General features: G+C 41.0%; 1 protein-coding gene across 1 annotated transcript in view; it reads right to left on the reverse strand.

Moving 5' to 3' along the window:
- Window positions 1–24,960, reverse strand: part of PIK3C2G (phosphatidylinositol-4-phosphate 3-kinase catalytic subunit type 2 gamma) — a 288,301-nt gene that overhangs the window by 202,617 nt on the left and 60,724 nt on the right. The window contains exons 2-4 of the mRNA XM_063323201.1: window positions 15,507–15,656; window positions 8,103–8,859; window positions 385–467 (exon numbers count right to left, since the gene is read on the reverse strand). Of these exons, the coding sequence (XP_063179271.1) occupies window positions 385–467; window positions 8,103–8,762 (743 nt within the window). The 5' untranslated portion in view covers window positions 8,763–8,859; window positions 15,507–15,656. The remainder of the gene's footprint in view (window positions 1–384; window positions 468–8,102; window positions 8,860–15,506; window positions 15,657–24,960) is intronic.

The following is a 24,960-nucleotide window of genomic DNA, read 5'->3' on the forward strand; positions in this document are numbered from 1 at the left end:
CCTCCCCTCCTTCTCCTCTCTCTTAGCTTTCATTGCTGAGCAGACGTCATATGGTATGGAATATCCCTTTGGTCAGTTTGGGTCAGCTGTCCTGGTTATGTCCCCTCCCAAGATCTTGCCCACCCCCAGCTTGCTTCTGAGGGGGGAATGTTGGAGAGAGACAGCCTTGATGCTGTGCGAGCACTGCTCAGCAGCAGCCAAAACACTGGTGTTCTGTCAACACCTTTCTAGCTAAGCTACCAATACAAAGACAGCACTATGAGGGCTGCTATGGGGAAAATTAACTCCAACTCAGCCAAACCCAATACGCAGGGATAACTAATCCAAGTAATATAAATAAGTGACATGTCATAGTTGGCTGAATAAAGGTTTTTCAATACTTACTTCTCAACTGCATTGCAAAAAGCAACTGTGTTTTCATTACTTCCTTGATTTGCTTCAACCAGCTGGATAGACCAACCTGTAGACTAAAAATACCAAAAAGACAACAGAGCTCAGTTACGTAGATAACAGCAGCAGAAGGAGCATAAGGCTAACCTTGCATTTGGTTCTGTGAGAACTAACTTTCAACCCTCATCATCCCTCCCATGACTTGATGGAGCTCCAAATAAGCACAAATAATCCCATTTTGACTGCACTCTAAATGCTTGCAGAGGAAAAAAAAAAAACCACGAAGTCACAAAGCATCAGCTACTCTGGGTTTAAAGATGATTTTTTCCCCTCTGTGCAGAATATAAGGAATTCTAGGCAAAGCTTTCAAAATTCACCTAGTGCTAGAGCACAGATAACTCTAAATGCACAAGATGTATGCTTAGTTTACAAAAGGGAGAGGGGACAAAATGAAGCTTATGCTGCAGTGAGTTTTAATCCTTATTTTCTCCCTGACCCAGAAGGAAGCTCAGAATCCCTTCAAATTCCATACACCTGTCAGCTAACTCCCTAAGACAGGTAACAGAAACCCAGTGTATTCTGTTGGACGTGAAAAATCCCCAGATACTTTCTCTAAACTTCGAGAGCGTGGGTCTGAGATACTGTTTTGGGTCAAAACACCCCCTTGTCTGTTTGCCATTGTACCCTTCGGTCAGAACATTACCTCCAGCAAAGAGCTTAATACTATATCTGCAAGCCTGTTCTACGGTTGTACAGAGAGACATACACAAAGCTCAACTGAGACACTGACTTTTAAACGCATTCAGAAAGAGAAACAACTAATGACATGTCACAGAGGAGGAAACTGAGATTTGATGAAAGGTGTATTTTATCATTTTAATAATAATTTATATACAAGCATGTAAATTTATTAAAATTAATAATAAATAATAAACCAAACTTAAGATTTTTTTTTTTTCTGGGCAAGGAACTGCAACACACATGAAAAGATGCAGGCTGGGAAATTTTAGCTACAGTTTGAAAGATGACAGATCTGTTGGGAGCTGGCTAGTGGGGAGATCACAATAGCAGAACTGAAAGCTCAGAAGTTACAAACCTTTTTAGATACCATCAGTCTGGAGTCTCATTGTATGTAGTGGCACAAGCAACAGGAGAGTGCTTATGAAACTTAAGAGATAATAAGGGGGCATCATCAATAAAAGGAAAAAGTGAAATGTCTGGTAAGGAAAACAATGGATAACCCTGAGGGTTGAAATGAGAGAATTAAATTAAATTTAGCAATACAAATTAATAGTCCACCCATCCCCAGATTTGAAGAACTGCTGAAAAAGCTCCTTCAAAAGTCACGGAAAACATAGCACTCCGCCTTGGATAGACACCTACCTTACAATTCACCTCAGCAGCCTCTGATACGAACTTCTGGTGGAGGTTCACTATTTAGAAATTATGAATGATTTAGTAACAGTAATGGCCTCCCAAAATTATGTAGTCATAAAAAAATGTCAACAACAAAACCCATTCCTGATCACACTTGCATCAGGGTGGGCAGTTTTATAAAAATATACATTGACAAGGCTCTAGGAAGTTTGCACCTGGAATGTTGTGTGCCCCTACATTCCAGATGGAGGAGTTCAAGCCGGAACAAGCTCAGAGAGACATTGCTGGTTTTGTGGGCAAGCTCCACAGCCAGGAGTAGGAGCACAGCTCACAGAGCCCAGCAGGCAGGTAAAGCTACAGCAGTTGTTGCAGCAGGGTGTAAAGGGAGCCCAGAACCTGCACTGATGACTACGTAGTGATGGTGGAGACATGCCACATGATGCAATCGTCATCATGGGGTGCAGAAACTGCCCCTGTGGACAGCAGAGACTTTGACCCACACAGAGCTCCAGAGGAAGGATGCTGCAGCTGAGGTCTCTGTCTGCAGGGCTTGTCTGATACTTCTCCCTGAGGCTGGGGACAGTAGTGGCCTTGCTGGTGGGAGCTGGGCTCTGGCTGCAGTGTCAAACTGATGGTGAAGAAGCTGCAGGAAGAAGTGAGCAGCCAGAAGGAGGAACAGGAGATTAACAGGGACCCTACAGAGCTAAGGATCACCCAAGCCCTGTACAGCAAAGGAGGGACAACTTAAGACTACCCTACAGCAGCAGTGGATGGAGACTCCCACAAGAGGGAAGGGCTGGAAACCTGCTGCTTCCAGCAACACAAAAAGGTTCTTTTTCTGCCTGCCATTCTGTCATTACAGAGAATGTACAGCGCTCCAGAAAAAGTGCATTGAAAAAGACAGATAGTGGATAAATGAAAGGCTAAGAAAACTAGGCCACAGGTAAGAAAAGTGAGACTGGGACATGACATGGAACAGAAATGAAGACATTAAAAGAGCAAAACTGCTATTGGGAACTGAGGAAAGAGGAACAGAGAGGAATTAAATTCGGAGAGGGCCAAGACTGGGAAAGGACGATTAGCCTTGAGGACACTGGTATGGATCCTCAACTTCATGGCTTGAAGAAGAATGTGATTAAATAATTATTAAAGGATGTCAAAAAGGAGCTTGACTGACAAAGCTGGAACCTGGACCCTTCTCCGGGAGGAGACAGAAGTAACACAGAAGCCCTTTGCCAGCAGCATTTCTGAGTGAATCCTAATGGCAAACTAGAATTCTGTGTAGACTAGTAATAGTCTACACTGAGAGAATTAATATATCGTTGCTAACGAACTCAGATTTGTTCTGCTGGCAGAGGTGTACATAGTAGATATACATACTTCCAACTCCATTGACGAATCACATGCATGAGAGATTTAGTTTTGTAATTTCTATTTTCAGGTGTCCAGAAACTTTACTTTCTTTCCATTGCATATAAAGGTAAAATATTAATTACACGATCACGTTATTTTTTTATAGGACTCCAGTCATTGCAAATACCTGAAACTGTGCAGTGAATGAAACAGAGAATTGCGTATGGAGAGAACTGATGACAACAGGGATAAAGTAACAGAGTGCATCCCTGACAACTGGAATCTGTCTTTTCCCATCCACGGATTTCACACATTTTGCTAAGCAAGTCAACTGAACCATCCTTCCCAAATATGAACACTTTATTGTGCATTTCTCATTTCTGGAGCACCCAAACTGGAATCATGAAGTTTGGTCTGATGATTGGTCTTTGGTGAAGAAGTGAGTCTTGCTAGTTATTCTGAAAACGTTAGATTATAAATATTGAAGATGGAGCAGGCAAATCTACTGGATACTTTTTAAGTTGTAATTAATTTTTCTTTCTAACATGGAGAAAATAAAATCTCTTTTCACAGGGATGTTATGAAGACAGTTTCTTTAGTATTTTTGAACATCTGACCTGGTGATGACAAGGCCAGAGAAAATTAATGTTTCCTTTATTACACTGGACATATTTTGATTAGCATACATTAAATAAAGCCTAGGGCTATACAACTGCATCCAAGAGCTAAGGATCAGAATGACAGTATTATTTCAGCAATGTGAATATTTCATCTTGCATACCTATGACCTATCTCAATGCTAATCTCCATGTTTCAGCATCCTTTCCATTTCACTCTGTCTGCAGGCTTGGTTCTCATCTCCTACTACTCAGATACATCATTTACTCAGCCTGGACCTCACCAATCAAATCTGTGCTCATTCTCTTTCTTTTGCTGTTGTGCTCCACTTTTCCAACTGTTCTGACAGTCTTACTTGGCATCAGCCCTGTCACCCCGCAGACCTTATTTTTTCCAAAACTCCCAGCCCAGTAGCAATGAGTTATTTCTTCACATGCTTTTTTTACCCTTCCCTCTCTCAACTTTCTTTCACTCTTACATTCCCTTTCTTACCATCTCAAGGTTCAGTTGCCAGCCCCTTGCCTTGGCTCTCTTTCTATCCTGACATGACTGTTTCTCCCTGAAGGAGTTCCTGTGACCACACTGATTTTTCTGCTGCAAATCAATTCTCCCCTCTCTCCCATTTCTTCCTCTTCTAGATAAACAGCTCAAATACTTCCCTGACTTAATCAAATCCTCCCACACATTCGATTGTAGTCGCCCTTGACTCACTCATCTTTTCTTTTCCCTCCCCTATAATTCTCTCCTCCTCCATCACAGAAGCGCTTGTGACTGTTCTTATATGCTTACTTCCTCTAGCACCTCTTCTTCCCATACCACAATTTAACCTCCTCCTGCTCATTTGTAACCCACTATTTTCTACTTTTCTCATGAGAAGGCTTATTCTTTTCATCATGATGTCAGCATGCTTTAGTTTTCCTATCACAAGTAAAAAGCAACAACAGCCTTTTGCTCTCCACCTATTCATCCCCTCCTCTTTTGTATTCATCACTGAACTTCCAAAATGCGGTACCCAGGATTAGTCTTAAGAGTTCCTGTCCTCAGATATATTTCCCTCCCCCTCCCCATCTGTCTAGGTCTGCATATGTTTACTTCTACAGTTCTCCCTATTCCCAGACATAGAAACAAGTCAACCAAGTGTCTCTTCCCTTTTTCTTTACGATACTGTGATCACTAGGAGTTAAAAGCAGAAGGTGAACCTAAACTATCTTTTAATATTCATAGTGCAGAGTTATCCTGTAGGCTATTTCAGGATTCCTATAATGATCCAGAATGCTAACAAGGACTAGAGGAAAGAGAGGTTTTATAATTTTCTTTTTCCTTCTCTATGTCAGGATTCTGAAAGAAATAAAATGAGGAGAGAACACATCAGAGAGAGTCATGGGAGTCCCGTAAGACATGGTTATTAAAAACAGCAAAATCACGAATGGAGCTATGAACACCTGATGGAAGGAGGAAAAAAAAGGTAAAAGTATTTGCTTCAAAAAGACAGCTAAAGACAGAGTGTCATAGGATCCAGCTTCCACAGTTATAGTAGATAGGTCTATTTTTAGAAAATAATTATATATGCTCACATAAGTGCATGCAGAACATAATGAAGGCATGACATGGTATGTTTTGTCTCTCAGGATCAGGACATGTCAGCCAAACTAGACACAGAGACAACAGTCTGGCTCAACAGCAAAGCAGATTCAGCATAATGTATTGTTATATTGAATCTCAGGTTTCGTATCAGAACATAAAGATTTGTTAACTCCTTCAAACGCATCTTACTCTACATTTCTGTATTTATCCCTCTATAGTAGTTTTATGGTTCAATGAGCCATAAAATGAGGCTACTGGAGCATTCTAGATAATAATCTAGATTACCTTCTAGTGTGAAATGGCTAGAGTCAATGGAGATACTTAATTTTATTCTAGGTGAGGAACTGGCCCTGTTACTTTAAAATGAGGTCTTTTTTAATAGGTAGGTTGCAGAAATGCATCGACATTTTAAGTATAAGTTGTCTAAAACATGAAACAGGTAGGACACCGATTCTGCCAGTATAAAATCCTCATTAGCTAGCCAGAGTAGGCACCTTCCCTTCAAAAGTCATTTTTTATGGTCTGCTGGGTTCTCTTCAGACATTAGAATCAAAAGAAGAGGATACTTGGAGGTTTTCATACTGTATAAAAATCTCTTAACTAATCATGTACTGTTTGTTTGAGAGCATCCTCCTTGTAAAGATATAAAAATACTGTGAGAAATTCTGACTGCCAAGAAATCAAGTAACACAATTATTGGAAAGCGTACCTGACACTTCTCTGCATCTCTACCTTTGGAACTAGTAAAGACCAAATTAAAAGTGAATAAGAATTCTCACAGTTGCTTTTGGCCAGCTGAGTTGTAAGACACATGACAACAACTCTCTACAGGAGAAAAAGCTTTTGCTTCCCCCAAGGCATAAATGTTTTATTTTTCATAAGGTTTTTTTAAATCACAGAATGGTATGGCTGGCAGGGACCTCTGGAGATCATCTAGTCCAACCCCCCTGCCACAGCAGGGTCACCTAGAGCAGGTTGCACAGGAACACATCCAGGCAGGTTTTGAATGTCTCCAGAGATGGAGACTCCACCACCTCTCTGGGCAGCCTGTTCCAGTGCCCTGCCACCCTCAAAGGAAAGAAGTTCCTCCTCATGTTTAGGTGGAACTTCCTATGTTCAAGTTTGTGCCCGTTACCTCTTGTCCTGTCACTGGGCATCACTGAAAAAAGACTGTCCCCATCCTCCTGACACCCACCCTTTAAGTATTTTTAAGTGTTAATAAGATCCGCCCTCAGTCATCTTTTTTCCAGACTGAAGAGATCCAAATCCCTCAGCCTTTCCTCATAAGGGAGGTGTTCCAGTCCCCTAATCATCTTCGTAGCCCTATGCTGCACCCTCTCCAGCAGTTCCCTGTCCTTCTTGAACCCGGGAGCCCAGAACTGGACACAGTACTCCAGGTGCTGCCTCACCAAGGCAGAGTAAAAGGGGAGGATGACCTCCCTTGACCTGCTGGCTACACTCTTCTTGATGCACCCCAGGATGCCATTGGCCTTCTTGGCACAAGGGCACATTGCTGGCTCATGGTCATCCTGTTGTCCACCAGGACTCCCAGGTCCCTTTCCACAGAGCTGCTCTCCAGCAGGTCAGCCCCCAACCTGTACTGCTGCATGGGGTTATTCCTCCCCAGGTGCAGCACCCTACACTTGCCCTTGTTGAATTTCATAAGGTTCCTCTTTGCCCAACTCTCCAGCCTGTCCAGGCCTCACTGTATGGCAGCACAGCCTTGTGGTGTGTCAGCCACCCCTCCCAGCTTTGAGTCATCGCCAAACTTGCTGAGGGTCACTCTATCCCTTCATCCAGGTCATTGATGAATATACTGAACAGGACTGGAGCCAATACTGACCCCTGGGGAACAACACTTGTTACGGACCTCCAACTAGACTCTGTGCCCCTAATCATGACCCTCTGAGCTCTGTGTTTCAACCAGTTTTCAATCCACCCTACTGTCCATTCATCTAACCCACACTTCCTAAACTTCCCTATGAGAATGCTGTGGGAGATAGTGTCAAAAGCCTTGCTGAAATCGAGGTAGACAACATCCACCACCCTCCCCTCATCTATCCATCCAGTCATGCCACCGCAGAAAGCTATCAGATCAGTCAGACATGATTTTCCCTTGGTGAATCTGTGTTGACTACCTTCCGATAGCTTTCTTTTCCTCCACACGCTTTGAGATGATGCCCAGAACGAGCTGTCCCATCATCTTTCCAGGGATGGAGGTGAGGCTGACTGGCCTGTACTTTCCTGGGTCCTTCTTGTCTTTCCTCCAGTCCTCAAGCACCTCACCTGTTCTCCAGGACCTTTCAAAGACAACGGAGAGCGGCCCAGCAATGACTCCTGCCAGCTCCCTCAGCACTCATGGGTGCATCCCATCAGGACCCATGGATGTGTGGATAACCAGTTTACTTAACTGATCTCTAACTTGATCCTCCTCAACTGACGGGAAGTCCTCCTTCGTCCAGACTTTTTCTGTTACCTCCAAAGTCGGACTCCTGAGGGCTGGCCTGAGCAGTAAAGACCAAAGCAAAGGCGGCGCTCAATAACTCTGCTTTCTCCGCATACTCTGTCACCATGGCTCCTGTCTCATTCAAGAGCGGGCCCACAACTTCTCTAGTCTTCCTTTTTCCTCCAATATACTTGAAGAAGCCCTTCCTCTTGACCTTGACATCCCTCACTGCTGTTAATCCATGTTGCATCAGTGTGAGTGAATACAAAAAGTGCAAGGACACAAACAAGAATCAAGAAATTTAAGCATTGTTAATATGAGAAAGTTTAAATACCTCTTTGCCATATCCAGAGCTGCTGGGCCGGGTAGGTCCTATTTCACATCTTCTGGAAGCATCGGTTAAACAACCTTCCCCATTTCCACTTTCATCTCTCGCTTCTTGTCCAAATGGATAGTTGTCTGTGAAAATGGGACACTGAGCATCAATATTGTCAAAGCCTATCTGAAAACTCAGATTTGTGTTGCCTCTTTCCACATTTGAATCAAACACATTTGTGACTGGACTTCTACTATTCCCTCCATAAAGTTCTCTCTCTTGACGGTAGGGGTAGGGATCCACCAGAGAGAAGTTTTTGTCATCAGATAGTAAAGAAGATCTGAAGCCAACCGTTGGTGACACTGTGTCTTGTTGCCAGTGAGAGATAGGATTTCCAGGGTAAAGTTCACCATAAGCAATGAGAGGCTGACCACAAAACTGCTGGTCAGGCACATTCAGACCAAAAACGTCTGATGGGAAAAAAATTTCTTCATGATGATGTGAATGTGATGAACCATAAAAAAAAAATTCATTGCTGACTTCATCAACTATTCGATCGAATCCTAGACAGACCTGTCCAGCAGAACCAGAATGGTACATTGGGCAAGATGCTTGGTCCCCAGCCTGTCCTTCACAAAATTCATTGTATGAGAAAGGCACCCTCCCAAAGTATGCCATGGCTGATTCTTCTCTTCACTCTTATTAATCCTCAGGGAAGTCTTTCAACAGTTCCAAGGTCAAGAGAGTAATGTTCAGAACTGGAGCTACATACCCACTGAAATGAAGCACAGAACAAAAGTTAAACAATCCAAAAATATCTAGTATAATGAAAGCAGTACACTTCTTTGGGTTTTTTTTTGCTTTATAACTTATTCCATAGGGTGGAAATATTTTCGTAATCTGGAGCTAGATATTCTTTTGCCTGATCCTTATTTCCAGACTCATTACTATTATTATTATTATCCTGGAGTCCTAAATAGAAGCAACAGAATGCCTGAAACTATTGATCTAAATACCAACTAATTATGACAAATACTAAAGAAAATCTCGTATTATTTCCATTATTTTACACTTGTATAGCACACAATGCAGGAATCTAAAACAAGCAGGTAGTAAATCTTCATATTAATGGTTGCTTTAATGACAGTTTCATTAGTATCTTCCTCATTTTTTTCGCCTCAGATTTCTTCATGTTCTACCACTTTTTATCCTAGTGTAAGCAGGTGAAGAAAGTTAAGTCGAAGAACACAGAAGACATGGATCTCCAATGAATATTCAAAACACTACACCACAAAAACTTGGATATGGCATGTATAATAAATAAATCAATTTCAACCATTTTTGTTTCTTTGTTTTTCAAAACAGATATATCTTCAAAGCCTGAGGTTGTATCTTTTTTAGTAAATCAGAAGGCAGGAGCATGAGCTTCTGCAGAAGCTCACCATCAATCATGCTGTTACTAGCAAACTTCCCGATAGGATTTTGGCACATGCCAAGTAGTCCTATGGTTCAGATGGGCAGCATGTACTGGAGACTGCTGTCAGTAGGCATGAGGGTATCTTTTTTTAGGAAGAGAGTTTAGTTCTAAACCCAAAATCTATTCTGGGCCACTTGCCCTCAAGGCCTTGGCCTGTTTCATTTACTCATACAGATGTAGCCTAAACACACAAATGACACAGAATTGCAATACTACATAAAGTACACAGTTGTGCTGGGTACTTTATCACATAAAAGAAATAGAAACATCTGATTTAATAATTCAACAAAAAAATGCACTCCCTAGCAGGAAAAAAACAAGCTAGCAAGATAAAAAGCGTGCTCAGAAATTGCTAAAGCTTAGCTCCACAAATAGCTTTTCCAATATGTTCCCAAGATCTATACTGTATTAGTTTAGATAATAGCGCCTTGCAATAAAAATCTATATTACAACAGAAGGTATTCATCACAACTTTATTTATTTTTGTTTCATTTGAAGTCAAACTCTAGGTGACATAGGCTTCTGTCACCCAGCATGAGGAATGAGAAGAGAAATGAGAAGTTAAATAGGCTGAAATGAAATCTCTAAGTTATAGGCTGAACTACTCTTTCAAGCACTCAATTTAGTGATTCCACATATTGTGTGCTTTGGTTTGCTTTAACTGTATTGCAAAAAAAAAGAAGCATTTATGAAGTTACACTAAGCCAGATAACCAAAATGATGCATACCACTTTGAATGGTGATCTAATCATGAACATCAATTACAGTCTCTGCACCTTTCTCTCAGAGTGAATCCTGAAGTTCACTATGTTTTTACATTAAGATGACACTCTTTTTTTGCAGAAAAAATTAACAATCATCACGGAAAGAAGGGAGAGGAGAGGAGAAGGGAGAGGAGAGGAGAGGAGAAGGGAGAGGAGAGGAGAGGAGAAGGGAGAGGAGAGGAGAGGAGAAGGGAGAGGAGAGGAGAGGAGAAGGGAGAGGAGAGGAGAGGAGAAGGGAGAGGAGAGGAGAGGAGAAGGGAGAGGAGAGGAGAGGAGAGGAGAAGGGAGAGGAGAGGAGAGGAGAGGAGAGGATATATATGCATTAAATCAAGGAAGATAACATCTTCTATTCTTTTTTTTTCTGTCTTGAAAATTGGAATGTTTCAGGAAAAATAAAAGATAAAAGAATGGTATCTCCCTCCTGCCCCATCTTCCTTAATAAAGTTTGGCTACCTGGAAGACTATAATGGAGGCACAGAAAATACAATACCTTTTATGCCCTTTCAACTGTTTCTAAAATATTTTCTTTAAGTTCCAAACAAAGTCTGTTTATAGTGATACATAAGAGTCCAACGGCAAACCTTGCTTATTCTCCACGAAGGCTTTTTTGTGTGTAGCATCCCACATTTCTCTGACAGACAAATATTCACACACGCACAGAGCCCACCTCCATCTGTCTGTATGTGAATGCTTATCTCCTGCACTCTCCATACTGTTCAGGAGAAGTATTGCTTTCCCACTGGCCTTTAAAAACAGGCAGGTTAGCTGTAGCGCCAAAGGCTGGTCTGTGCATTCTGCTCCCCTGTTCTCCTCAGTGGGCTGGGAAGTCCACGTGAGTAACGAGAAGCCTACATGATGCAGGAGGGTCCCTCTCCCAGCCTGGATCCCAGCAGAGGGAGGGCCTGGCAGGGAGCAGAGACTCGTACAGCGCTGTCTCTTTTATATAGGCTTGCATTTGAAACCCACCATTTAGACTGGAAACTCAGCATGCCATGGGGGTTTAAGTCTTACCTGCTAAGTTCAGTTAGTAAGAATGAGGTCTGTATTTGGGCCAACTCCTGATCCTTTTCAGAACAGCGTACAAAGTTCAGGAAAGGATTTGGCTCTTTGCCAGCCACTGTTACTCCATTTGAATTATGCAAAGTGCATTGATAACAATGAATGTTCAAAAATCACTAATGAGGCAAAAGTTACGTTTTTAGGTTCATTTTCTTTGCCTTGTGGTTTCCAAATTCACATTTTGGAGGGTTTGGCTTTTTTCTTCTACAGCTATGAAGCCCTCCTTTTCCTTTCAAACAGCCATGTTTTCACATAATCATGTGGTTCTGGGATAGGGGGTTTTAAGGGAGAATATCAACAAATACTGTAAAATACTCACTACAAATCAAGAGATTTGACAGCATCACACAATGCTCACAACATTGTAGTTGCCGCCAAGCACACAAAAATACTTTCCTTACTTCAGCATACACATGCATTCTAGTATAAAACCTTGGTGCACTGTGGGCTCAATCTTCCCTTTTTAGCAAAACCCAGGAGGAGATGATCAGGCCACTTGCTAAGCGGTAACAATATTTCTTGCAACCTCTTACCTGAAACACATAATTTGTTAGAAGAATATACAGTCTTTTATGTCTTCCTGTTCACAGACACATTCGGATGACCTATGTGCTTTCAGTATCAAAGGGGTGTAACTTTTTCGTCAGAAGCTTTCCTTCTTGTTTAACCGGTTTACTGAGGTAATGATTGTTTCCCACGTCTTCCTTCAGGGAAATTTCAAACAGCAATAACAATAAAGAGGTAACACCTTATCTGTTCTCTTTCTTAATTTGGGAACCCAACCTTCTTTTTTAAACATGGTGGTAGATGATCTCACACTTTCAGTACAAGTATCAAACACGCTTAAAATAACAAGACAACTTCTCCATGGGAAAGACTTGCCTCTTAGAAAGACTTCTACACAAGAGCAGGATTCAGAAATTTTACTCTTCTCCATCTTCACGCAGCTTCCACCTATCTGTGCTGGTGGTGTATGCTCTGAAAGGAGCTCCTAGCTCTGCTCACAGAAAGGGACGGTACAAATCTCGCATGGCAGAAAGGGCCTCTGGCTTTGGCTCCTCAGGATGCAGAGCTGGGACAGTCTAACCGGGGAAAGAACCTCCCATACACTGGGATATTTCCCAAAGACCGATGAAGCCTTGCCCCTCTGCGAAGGGCCTGCTGAAGAGCTGTGGTAGATACAGCACTGGTCACAAACGTCTTCCTAGACCTCAAGGAGCCCAAGACCCTCCATAAAAGGGAGCAGCAGAGGCTGCTCCAGGCACAACGCAGAGGGAGTTCCCTCAGGGACCATCTGCCTCCACACTTCATACCATTCCTTAAAAAGGTACAAACTGCTCCACTGAAGTGGCGATTCAGAATTCACACAAAATCCCAAGCCTAGTCTACTCCAACCTTGTTACAGGCAGGAAAATATCCTCAAAAATAGTGAGGGAGTCAGCATCAACAAAACAATATTTCAGTTATAAAGAGCCATGCAGTAAGACTGAACAGATTAGGATAACGCATTTAAAGTTAATAATTAATCTCAGATATCTTATATCTGATAAACTGAATGAAGTAATAATTTGATAAAGGATTACAGGCAAAACTCTGCCCTTCAAAGTATAGCAAAAAGCCATCAATGATGTCATTGTGATTTAAAAGCATTTAGCCAAGGACAAAACTTATTTCAGTTCATGAAAGGTGATGCTTTTTTTCTCATATATTCTCCAACCCTTAAAATGTCAACCTGCTCCACAAACTATTTGGTGGCATTTATGCTGTACTGTAGTCATTACCAGTGCTTACTGTGAAGCGATCCCGAGAGAGAGGAACACACCAATTTTAGGAGCTGCCATTTCAGAGTTTATGGCAGTGTGATGTTTCTTCATCTCACAGTGACTGGACACAGTAAAAGGAGGAGGATCAAGAAAACAGAGGAAATATGCATGGGAAGAGCTCGTATTCCCAAGCAAACACAGAAGGCTATGCACGTAATACGAAATGAGCTGGGACATGTCCCATCTCCCCCCACAGTGATTTCCAGGAAGGTTATGAAGAGGTTTTTTCGGGAAACTCTGAACATTTTCAGGATTTTATTAGGCTTTTAAGGTGGCCACCGTTTTTCTGTTTTCTGTTTCCCATCGAAGCAGTAGGTAGGAAACTGCTGAGTCACTTTCTACCCTAATTCCTCCTAGAACTAGCAAGAATTGCCTCCTCCTCTTTTGCTGGCGTGTGGGACAAAATCTCTAGAGACAAAGAAAACCGGATACTCCCTGGGATGCCACCCTTCCTTCTGTTAGATACTCTCGCAGCTCCACCAACCGGCAGGAACCTACATCTCACTCAGATTAAAGAAGAATCATGTATTTGATTTAGCCACGTGTGAGCATGCTCGTATGAACTAGGTCTAATAAAAAGCTGTGGGTACAGAGCTGGAAAAATAGTCGCTCTAACACACCCCACGATGAAATACAGCATCTTCAGCTTCGGCATTTGCTCTCAGTGTTGCTTCACACTCAGTTTGGAGCTTTCCCAAATCACACCCTTGTATTTGAAGCCTTGAGGCTTCGAGTAATAACAGGCTTGCAAAGGCAGCAAAGTCTTTCAGCAATCCGTGGGGCCAGAAAATTGGCTAAACAGAGAGCCAGTGGGGAAGCGACTCCATTTCATAACAGATCCAGCCGTCTGTGTTACTATTCTTCAGTGCCACCTACTGTCATTTCCCCAAAACTGTGAGGCAAGGAACAGAGATCACTGTGTCAAGCACAGTGGCAATGATGCTTTATGTTTGGCTGCAGGGAATGTCATCATATCTATCATCACCGCTGACAAATACGGCCCCTGTCAGAAGGTTGCTCTTTATGGGAAAGATTCACGATTGTCAAGATCTCACTTGAACTCGTGATACTACTTCTCTTAGATCTGTGCTCCGAAGTGATGCTGCACCGTGCTCCACCAGGGCGATGACAAAGTATCAGCAAAACTACATAGGTACAACAGGGCTTTTTCATGTACTGGCAAAAACACATGTCAAGATTTTATTGTGTTTAAGCAGATGAACAAGAATTCTGGTTAAAAAAAATAAATATGTTATGATCTGTTTCTTTGTATACAGGCCCTTATTTCTTTCTCACTTACAAGTTTAATTAAGCAGGGATTGTGCTGCCTTACCTGTTTAGTAAAACCCAGAGTACATGCTAATGGGCAAAGAAAATAAAAGTTGCAACAAACACAATATAGTGGTTGAGTCATTATCAAATGATTCATCAGTAAAGGAGACATTTGCTGTAAAGGGCAAGAAGGACTCCTTACCCTCTATTTACTCACACAGAACAAGTCAGGGAAAAGACAGAGAGAGAAGAAGGGGAGGGAAGCAAAGTTTCACTTTTCCAAGAAAAATAAATAGAAAATATTTTGTTTTACATAGAGAACATTTTCACAGGCTCTGCTGACACCTACATATAATATACAAAGTTACTAAGTTACCAACACCCTCCTGAGGTTTGAAATACGCTGTTGTGAAAGATCAACCTCCACGGTACGCACGCACAGACTGCAAAACTAGCCATGACTAAACATAGACTACGGATTTTAATCTCTCCTTTTATTTGAACATCTTTTGTACTTTGATCCTCTGAAAGGAACAGCACACTTTAGCAGAGTTGTTTCTGGCAAAAACAATTACTGCAGCTTTAAAAAAAAAATCAAATTGCTGAGAAAATTAACTGCTGAAATGGGGAATAGTCTTATCACAACCATCTTAAAATATAAAGTTAAAATAAGACAAGCAGGCAGATTTTTATGTGTATATATATGTATGTATATATACACTCATAAATGTATGCTAATATATATAAATTTTTATATATATATATGTTTTTAAACTTATATATGCATGTATATTTATATATACACACACCTCTCTATAAAAGCCTAATATATGTGTATACGTACATAAAAATGCTTAACAAATACTAAGTGACCCAAGAAAAGAGCTTAAGTGCTTCAGAAAAGAAGTCAACCCACAAGTTTCATCTGAGTCAAACATCGCAAAGCTGAGGAGCGCTTAAAGCCAAAGCTTTTGTTCATACAGGTTTATAAATTTAACTCTGTGCTGTTTTCTTCCATTTCTCTTACCTTCTGTGATTTTTTTCCCCACTGTTTTCTTACGCTATTCTTTTCGCTTCCCCCGTCCAGTGCTCAATGGCTTTCTGTGAAATTCAGCTTTGTCATTCCAGTGTATTCAATAGGGTTTGTTGACCTTCCAGAAATTGTTCATATCATGGGCTGTACAAATATAAAAACACAGTCTTGTGATACTAGCACATTGTTAAGACAAGCTCCCTAGCCACTACAGTAGGCTTTTTTCTATGGAAAATTTAGTGAGCTGCCTCATCACCATTCCTAAGACCCCCTCCTGTTGCAGTTCGTGGTGTATGGGGCTCTACAGGATTGCTAGAGCAGAAGAGAAGAGGAGAGAACACCCCAAAGCACAGAGCTCAAGCACTCTGGCAGATCTGAGCCCGGGCCAATTTTACTGCATTAGCCTGGCCATGCTGCCTCAGGCAGCTGTTAATGTTATGATTGCCTTGAAGAGGACCCAACTTAAGTACGGCTTTAAATTCAGCTACTAAGTCACCACATAAGAGCGAAGGGGAAATGGCAATAAAACTTGCACTCCTTGCTGGGCTTTGCTGTGTGTGGACCTTTGGTTCACATGACGTGTCAGCTCAGTGGCTTGTTCAGTATTCAGATGAACTAGGAGAGACCAAGTCCTTTTCTCTTATTGATGCCACGCGTACCTTCAGTGAAACCAGTGAAATTATAAAATCTTATACTAGGTTTATGCTATAAGCTAGTATATATGATACTGTAAGTTAATATATATTGTAAACTTAGTATAAAATCTGAATCAGCTCTACTGTCGTTATCAAAGAAAACAAGTTAATAACTGTTTAAGCATAAAAATACAGGCGTCTAAAGCCAAAACGATAGCTTACTTAAACAGTATCAACCTTGTCTCCATTTGCCTTTCCACATAGATGCTTTGCTTACGTTTACAATAGTGAACACACTGCAGTACTGCAACATCTTAAATAATGCAATATTTCTGAATTTTCCCTGAACTTCTTGTGCATAGGTAGCTTCTTACGTCTTTCTTCTGACTAATTTTACTACCATAATTGCTCGCAGTACAACTGAAACACTTGCTTTAATAAAAAAAACCCACAAACTAACCATATGGCTTTTATAAAAAAAAAAATAGTTCGTGGGTGTATATATAATTTTTAAACCAACTGAACAGCATTCCTTATATGCAGTTCAGGATATAAAGCATCTGCTTAGATAGCTAATTTGGCTGCATACTTAGGTTGCCTATGCATGCCAGCAAAGCATTCATTACTGTTTTCATTAAAACTTTACCTGCAGCATGAAAGCCAACAATAATTTACTTGAGTTTCCCCATAAATAATGCAAAGGGATTGCTTACCTGCAATAAAACACACTTCAGCAAACTACCATGTGGAAATTAAGCTCACAGCAGCCTTCCACCACAATTGGACCGGCCCATGAATGAATGTCTGGCAGAGATACTCGCAGCACTGAGAATCCAGCTTCATCTATCACCTCAAACTACCTTCCCCATCAATGGTACCCACACACATTTATTCTTACAATAGCAACTGCTCTCTGCTGTTTCAGGTCCTGCAGTAGCTTGCTCATGGTTTTGCTAATGATGTTTTTGTATTTATGAACCAGAGGAGCAACAGAGAAGGCCCTGTTCACTGGACCTGCAGAATTAAACAGGTGAGGTGTGTCCACTGGGGCTGGGCAGGATATTCACACTGCAGCACTTCCGTAGCAATAAACAGGGACCCTACTCAACAATACCAAAGGTACTCATCCCATTGCAGTAGATGTTACTTAGATCTGTGTTCTGCTTTGCACTATTTTGGGCAGTCCAGCCAAGCCTTACTGTTTCTGCTCCTCTGGCCTCCACACCTTGCTCTGTCTTCCTCTCAAGTGCAGAAACAAATCGATGTGAAGAAGGGAGTCAGCAGCACCGTGCTTCACATCAGAGGTGAGCTGCTACACATGTACAATTGAGGGGAACTGCCCAGGGCAGAGAGGGCAAGAGAAAATTGTGCTGAAGTAGGGATACCTCAGGGGAAAATAAAGAAGTAGTTAGCATCCATGCACAATGGCCTTTACAGGTGGCTGGTATCTTCCAGGGACAGGTTCCCAGCTCACAATGAGATCAGATCATCTGGCAAAGCACTGCATTAGGAAAGGAAGAGAGAAACGCAAGAGAGCTCTACTCATCCCCACCCACTCAATAGCCCATGAAACCCCCTCATTTAAGAGCTTCAATAGTCTCTACGTAGACAGTAATTTCTTGGTACTTTTGGGTGGGGGGTGATGGATAACTACTATAAAAGAAACAAGTAGTACCATCCACCACTATGGCCTACAAGATGTCCAAAACCATCATGCACTGATGACAGATAGGGAGACACACACTTTCCACCACAGTTGCCGGGTAAAGTGAAAAAACAGGAAGCTTTGGGATTAGGTACATTCCCTGCATTCAGCAGTGAAATCTTGTCACCCCCGTCCCACCAGCCTATGTCTAAGCTCACTTCACTCTCCTCCTTTGAGGTTCATGCAAAATAAGAAACCTCAGTTTAGAAGTTTTAGACTGAGAGTGGTGACCCTGTCAAGATGACAAGGTTGTTCTGCTTGTTCACAAGCAGAACAACCATCTCCCTTCTTTCCCAAGGAAGCACTGAACTTAAGAGATCCATCTGATCCCAAGCACAGGAACACCAGACTGCTCCTTCCAGTTCTGGCAGCATCCATGTGGGAGCTGTCCTGATGCAAAGCTCCGAGCCCGGACACCTGACTGCAAACCTACAGGTCAAACATGAGCCTGGGGTATGCCTAAAAGCAAATGAATACAGAACTCACTGTCATTTTGGTTTTCATTAAGGGCTAGTTGCTTTTTGGAGGAGGAGGGGACCGGAGTTTCAGAATGTAAAACAGCAATTTGACCCCATAGGTTAAGAATCTTAAAAAAAAAACCCCACAAACAAAAACCCCAAGGAAATTTAAATACACCTGGCATTCAGGTGCTGAGTTATCATCTCAGAAAGCTGTACTGTAGGCCTCTGGGACACAGGCTAAAATAAGATATCATGTTTTACCACAGTAACATGCCCTTCCTTTGAAGCTTAGTGTTACAGCACGTACAATCCATGGCCGTGAAAAAAAAACACTATACTGGAACTTGAGAATATAAGCATGGTTTATCTCGATATTAAAATAAACCTTACCCACATAATTCCTTGAGCATCTGCACTTACTTCTGATTGCCTCAATTAACTGTGTCATGCTGACATTAAAGCAGCAAGTCCAGGAAAAGTCCAGACATCCTAGACTGGGGCTGGAGTGATTCATAATACATTGTTCATGTCTGCTGCAGAATAGGAATAGCTCTCCCTTTCTTGGCTTGGTTGATCTACTTTTATATCCGTGATTCAAATGGAGTTATGCAAACTTCATGTTTGCTATCAGGCTATGAAGAAGCCTATTGTAACTAGGATATGGTTTTCTTAGATGTAAATGCACATGCAAAATAGAAAGAGCTTTGATATTGAGATTTTTTTTCCCCTGAGGTTCAAGTATTTTATCATTTTAATAATATTCCATTTTCTTGTTGCACTCACTTTTAAAACATCTTTTGTATTAGCTCCGAGTATTATAATTCCTTTAAAATTCCTCTGGAGGGCACTATTACCATAACTATACAATTAGCTACAGATGGATGTAATAGAGATAAACACTAAATAGCCTTGTTGGCAGGACGCACAGTGTCTTTTAACCAAGATAACTTCTTTACTGCTGCCTAGGTTTCTATCCTACTTTAGAGGATAGAGGATATCTCTTAGCTACAAAGAGAAAGAGAATTTAGCAATTATTATTGCAGAGGTTTGTCTTGCAAAAACACGGTGTGGGTTCCCCCCCCCCCCCCCCCCCAGTCATCACCTTTGTTAGCAAGTACTAGAATTTGGTATATCCTTCAAAGGCTTTGCAAAAGTGGTATTTCCAAGGCACAGCATGATTTGTGACTGTTTGGGTTGGTAAAGGATGGAGGAACTGATTATTTTGCAGACTTTTCCTGTTCTCTGTGGCGCCTTCTGTATCCTTGAGGCTGGACCAGCTACTGTGAGACCTGTGCGCCACTCTGCTCCCATTCACCAGAGCTGCCCTGTTCCACAGTGCAGAGGAAGGTGATCTATTCCTCCAGGATTTTGAAAAGCCTGTCCAACATATAGAGAGGGAAGGCTAGCATTTTGGAGCTAGGAAAGAGACTGTGACATACCAGGGTTTCTTAGTGTTTTTCAGAACCGAGAAGGAAATCAGAATTGAGCCTCACAGTTCAGCGCAAAACGTTTTTGAAAACAGGATTGTCAGGAAAGCTTGGAAAGGTCAACTTTAAAGCGAACGCGTATGTCTAATCCGGTCGCCCTCTTGTGATCATGCAGTATATTGCACAATTATTTTATCTACTCTGGAATTTTGCAGGGTAAAGCAACGGTGAGCTGCAATCCTCAGAGTTCAGGTTTTGAGGATTTGGGGTTTCCCCTGCATCTTCCAGGAAACATCATAATTATGTACAAAACAATATTTTCTTTACTTCGATTTTACTACTTTTTTTTCCTTTTATGGCTTGCACGTGTAGTTGTTTCATGTATTTTCCAATTAGACTAGAAATTATTCAAGTAGGTGCAATACTTGTGTGAGAGTTATAGCAAGTAGAAAAGCAAGGTTATAACAGAGATGAGAGTCTTGGGATACTGTATCATATAGAAGAAAATTATATTGATATAATGTGTTTTTAATTAGGCCATCAAGCAAAGAATATAAGAGGGAAGGGTATATTTCAGTTATGGCAGGAATTATATATAACAAGCTAATATTACCAAGAAATCATCAACACATACAACTAGAATAAAAATAAATAGAGGTTTTGAATTAACTTTTTGTGAACTTAAGTTTGGATCTGCGTTGATATTTACATTAGTAAAAATTATCCTTCCTCTTTTTCATTGATCCCTTACCCATTTCTACCTGAATCCTCTGTTACTAATTATCACCGAATTCAAAGACAGTCCCCACGCTTGTGTTTTATTTCAGGATCTTTCCTTCTTCCTGACATCTGCATTGCCACACTGAACACTGAACTCTCACAGCTTCTCCTCCTAATCACTAGCCTTCAATAGAACTGAAGCATTTTGTTTTAGATTAAAAGATATTTAAAAACATAAAAATGAACGGCATGAACTTTTCAAATAGATGTAAGAGGGAGGCAAAAAAAAAAAAAAAGATAGGTCAGATTTTGGGTGTACCAACCTTGACATTGTCCTTTTAAAGTACTCCCCAGGCAGCTTTAACTTTTGCAACCAGCACTCAAGCAGCCGCTCACCCTAGGGCCCAGTCAGCTTGGCAGGATGACAGAGGTCAGCATTTCACACGAATGAACAATTTCTCCAATATATAAGGGAAGCGTTCAGCTTCCTCTCTCTCTTTTCACCTGTCCTTTAAAGTTTAAACCGAGACTATCATAGGTATTGTGCACAATGCAATGAAAATCCCTCTTTCTATTAACCCTTTGAACCCTTACGATGAGAAATGATAGACTTACAATTTTAAGCTGAGAGACAGAAGCCACAGAAGGGCTCCTCTTCCCCTCCCCGCACCCCCACCTCAGCGTCTTTTTCTTATGTACTTTCCTCCCAAACAAACCCCTATTACCTCTCTAACTCAATCACCAAGTATGAGAAAATCTTGCTGTTCTTCCAGAGCGTTCAATGTGCGTGCATGTGATGGGGCCAACTGGGAGCAGTACTTTGATTCATTTTTTGGATTAATACATTTCTTTCTGCTTTGAATGTGACTAGGTAAGAATAACATGTTTTTCACTTATGTGCAAAGTATTTTTGGGTGAGAGAGGGAATCTCTGTACAGTGGTGCGGTTTAGGAAACCACCACGTAGAACCTGCAGTGAGGACAAATAAAACTGACTACGGTAAAACCAAGTCTTTTTAGCGAGTCCTTATCAAGACGCTAAGCAATACGCACAAATTTTAGTAAATTCAAAGTGGTTAGAGTTAAGTGATCAAAAATCTACACGCTATAACCAAAGACTTCACTCTTTAGTCCTAAAAACCAACAAGCACGCACCTTTCCTGTTATTAGTTGAATGGTCTGAACAGGCACGGAAACTCAGTTATCTACTCAAATTCTCTGGACAATTCCCAGAGTGCACCTGTGTGACTTTGCTTCAAGCTCACTGTTGAGGGAAGATGGGAAGGAGAAAGCAAATGGAAGCTGGATAGGGAAACCTGCATTGGCTTTGCTGTGCTGTTTCACAGCCAGCCAACTTCCGCGCTCCCAAAATTCAGACCTCAGATCAGATTTCTCTGGGGTAGGGACGGAGTACTGCTTTAATCCAATGTGGAATCTTTATTAAAAAAAAAAAAAAACCACAAAACCCCGAAACAACAAAACATTCAGAAACAGTCTCTAGGCAGCTATTAAACATAAAATAGCTGTTTAGCAAGATTTGATCAAAATAGATCAGATAAAATAGATTAAGACAACTAAGAAAACAGTGGAAGTGAAGCATAGCTTTTTTTTTTTTTTAAACTACTTTACAGAGTTTAGGTGGGCCATTAAGATAATTTTGTGAGTCCTGGAGCCACATGCTGATGTTTGCCATTCCAAATTTCTGCACATAAGAGCAGCACCCAGGGGTCTATCAACACAGTAGAAACAATTGTGACTGAGCATGTCTCCTGAGCTCCAGATGATTGTAAGGGCCATTACTGTCACTGGTTTTGCACCCCAAAAAAATGCTTTAAGTAGAGAAAAATCATGGAAGAGCCACGAGACTAAATTTATGACAAGAAAGAGTTAAGTTTGGAGCTTCTGACTATCCAAGTTGTCCCAACTTCAGTGTCGGTTAGAAGATCAGGTAACTAAAATGTTAAGATGTGCAGGATTAACCATGAAGTCTGCGCTTTCATTGCACAAAACACCACTTTGCCTTTTCCAGTCAGACGACTGTAACTAAGTAGACTACAGCCAAGCACCGGATATACATTTATTTAGACGTATATACCAAAGGAGGAAACATGGGATTGCAGAGGCTGCCCCTTTTAGCTAACAAGAGAGAAGCTTAAGCCACCCTGATGCAAACCTAAAGAGGTACTAGACAGTGAAGAAAACTGTGTTGCATTGCATTTTTTGACTCAAGGATTTATTTTTTTCTTTTTCTTCTCTTTACCTCAGCTGAAACTATAAACTCCAATGAACTACTGAAGTTCAGTTACTATCTTTCTCAGCCCCACATTGTTGAACCCTTTTGTTGCACCACTGAAATATTTGGACAAGGCAAGAGATATCCTCTTGCAGCTAGACACAGCTTGCTGAAAGAGAACTGTAATACTCAAAACAAGGACCCTTTATAGAAATATTCTTTGTTTTGGTTTTTTCTCTCTTTTTGAGTGATACGTTTTAGAAAGTTCGCAGAAAAAAATAGTGGGGTTTCAGGGCCCCCTTGTTCCTCCATTTGCCAGAAGGCAAAATCTTATGATTCATCCACATCTCTGAGGGCTGAATTTCAGCTCAAATTCCCTGGAGCTTGGCCTGAAGTCGATGTTGCTTCAGTGAGTTCAATTTTCCAGGGTATTAAGAACTGAGAAAGTAAAATAGATGACAGGCACTGAGGGTGGAATGCTAGTTCCACTGGAGGTTAATGGGGCTTTCTGCCACCAACTTCAGGTAGGCCAGGACTTCACCTCAGCTTCAGGAAGCAGAGCAGAAAAATGTTCTACAAGATTTAAACCTTTATGGTGTAAGGCTGGGTTTGGTATAAAATGTGAAACATGATGCTGACTTTGCTTGTAAAACTCTTCAAAAGTTATAGAAGGAAAGCACTATGTAAAAGTTGATATTAGGGATATTCCACTGCAATATTGAATGAAATCAAGACTATTTCTAAAAAATTACAATTTCAAGGATATAAAGTCTTTGAAGGAGTTAGGAAAAAATAAACCTTCTGAACAAGCTATAGATTTTCATATTCCTTTCAAGGTGGAGGGCACTTGAGCAATGCAAGATAGTCCTAATCCTTGATTGTCCCAATTTGTCCCATTCTAAACACAGTTCTCCTCAGCAGAGGCATAGTACCACAGCAGAAGAAAACCAGTCTTCTATCACGTAGTGAGGAAGCCTCATCACTCATCAAATAGACAAAAAGCCACTGGGGCTTGAGACTAGAGATTTCAGCATGCTTTCTTTGCTCTGCCACAGTCAGGCCTCCTCTGAGATTTGGAGTAAATCCATTTCCACCTCTGGTCTTCCTGTTGACTCACCTCCCTCTCCTTATAGCTGGGGAAGATTTTTAATAAACATTTGGCTCTAAAAATCTCTGACACTTTGTCTCTACATCTATCTTAGACACTAAATCCTAGACACTAGTATCTAAGGGTATACTTTCTGTGTTTCTCGTCTCCGTTTCAGGGATGCATTTTACAAGATTCATATATAATGGTGATCTCAAACTTCGCTGTAGATTTTATGGTGCTAATGTAACAAAGAAAAAAAATTAAATCTGTTGTAGCTGGAGGTCAATCACAAATTTATTGGAAGCACATTTGGTCACTAGTAAGGAATTATCAACTGCTAAAACTCATTTTGACAACTAGAAAAACACTTTTGATGTACAAGAGGTATTTGATGCTCCGTCTTATCCTCAGAGAGGAAAATAAGGAGAAATGTAGAAGAAATCTTTCTTTAATTCCAACTCACGTATAATTTCATTGGTCTGAATATTTTACCTTGATCTCAGTAGTATGAAAACACATTAAGATATAGGCTGTCTTAATACTACCAGATGTAAGGAAGAAAGCAAATTAAGAAAGAAAAAAGGCAATAAAGAAAGCAGGCAAAGCTGTACGGCAATGGATCAAAAACTCAGGAGCAAAGGAAAGAACAGCAAATAAGGAGGGGAGCAAAAGAGATAAAGTCATCATAGAGGGCAATAGAGGATGGAAAAAGAAATAAGCAGAGGAAGGAAGGCATTATTTAAGGCAGAAGTGCAGTGGAGGCAAAAAAAAAATTAAACGGAGCAGAGATGTCACAGAAAGAAAAAACAAAGTTGTAGAAAGAAAACTGATAAATTATGAAAATGGGATACAAAAGAGAATAAGGAAAGCAAAGGAGATGAAGTAGAGAAAGAAAATAGAAAAAAGACACCACTTCTGGGAATACATTTAATTCCAGTCAGGAGGTGGCTTGGCACCTACGTTCAGTTGACCAAATTCCCTGGGAATTAAGGAAAAAAAAAAAAAAAGTTATCTAACACCTCCCTCAGCCCCATATACTACCATAGATTCTGGATAACACCATTACAAGCTGCCTTCCAGTGCCTTCACGCTTTTTCTGGGCTCACTGGATTTCCCTCTTCTGTCCTATCATTCCAATATTTTTGCTAACCTTACTTTGCTGCCCTAGCTGCTTCCCT

This window comes from Chroicocephalus ridibundus, chromosome 1 (assembly GCF_963924245.1).
Source record: "Chroicocephalus ridibundus chromosome 1, bChrRid1.1, whole genome shotgun sequence".
NCBI lineage: Eukaryota > Metazoa > Chordata > Aves > Charadriiformes > Laridae > Chroicocephalus > Chroicocephalus ridibundus.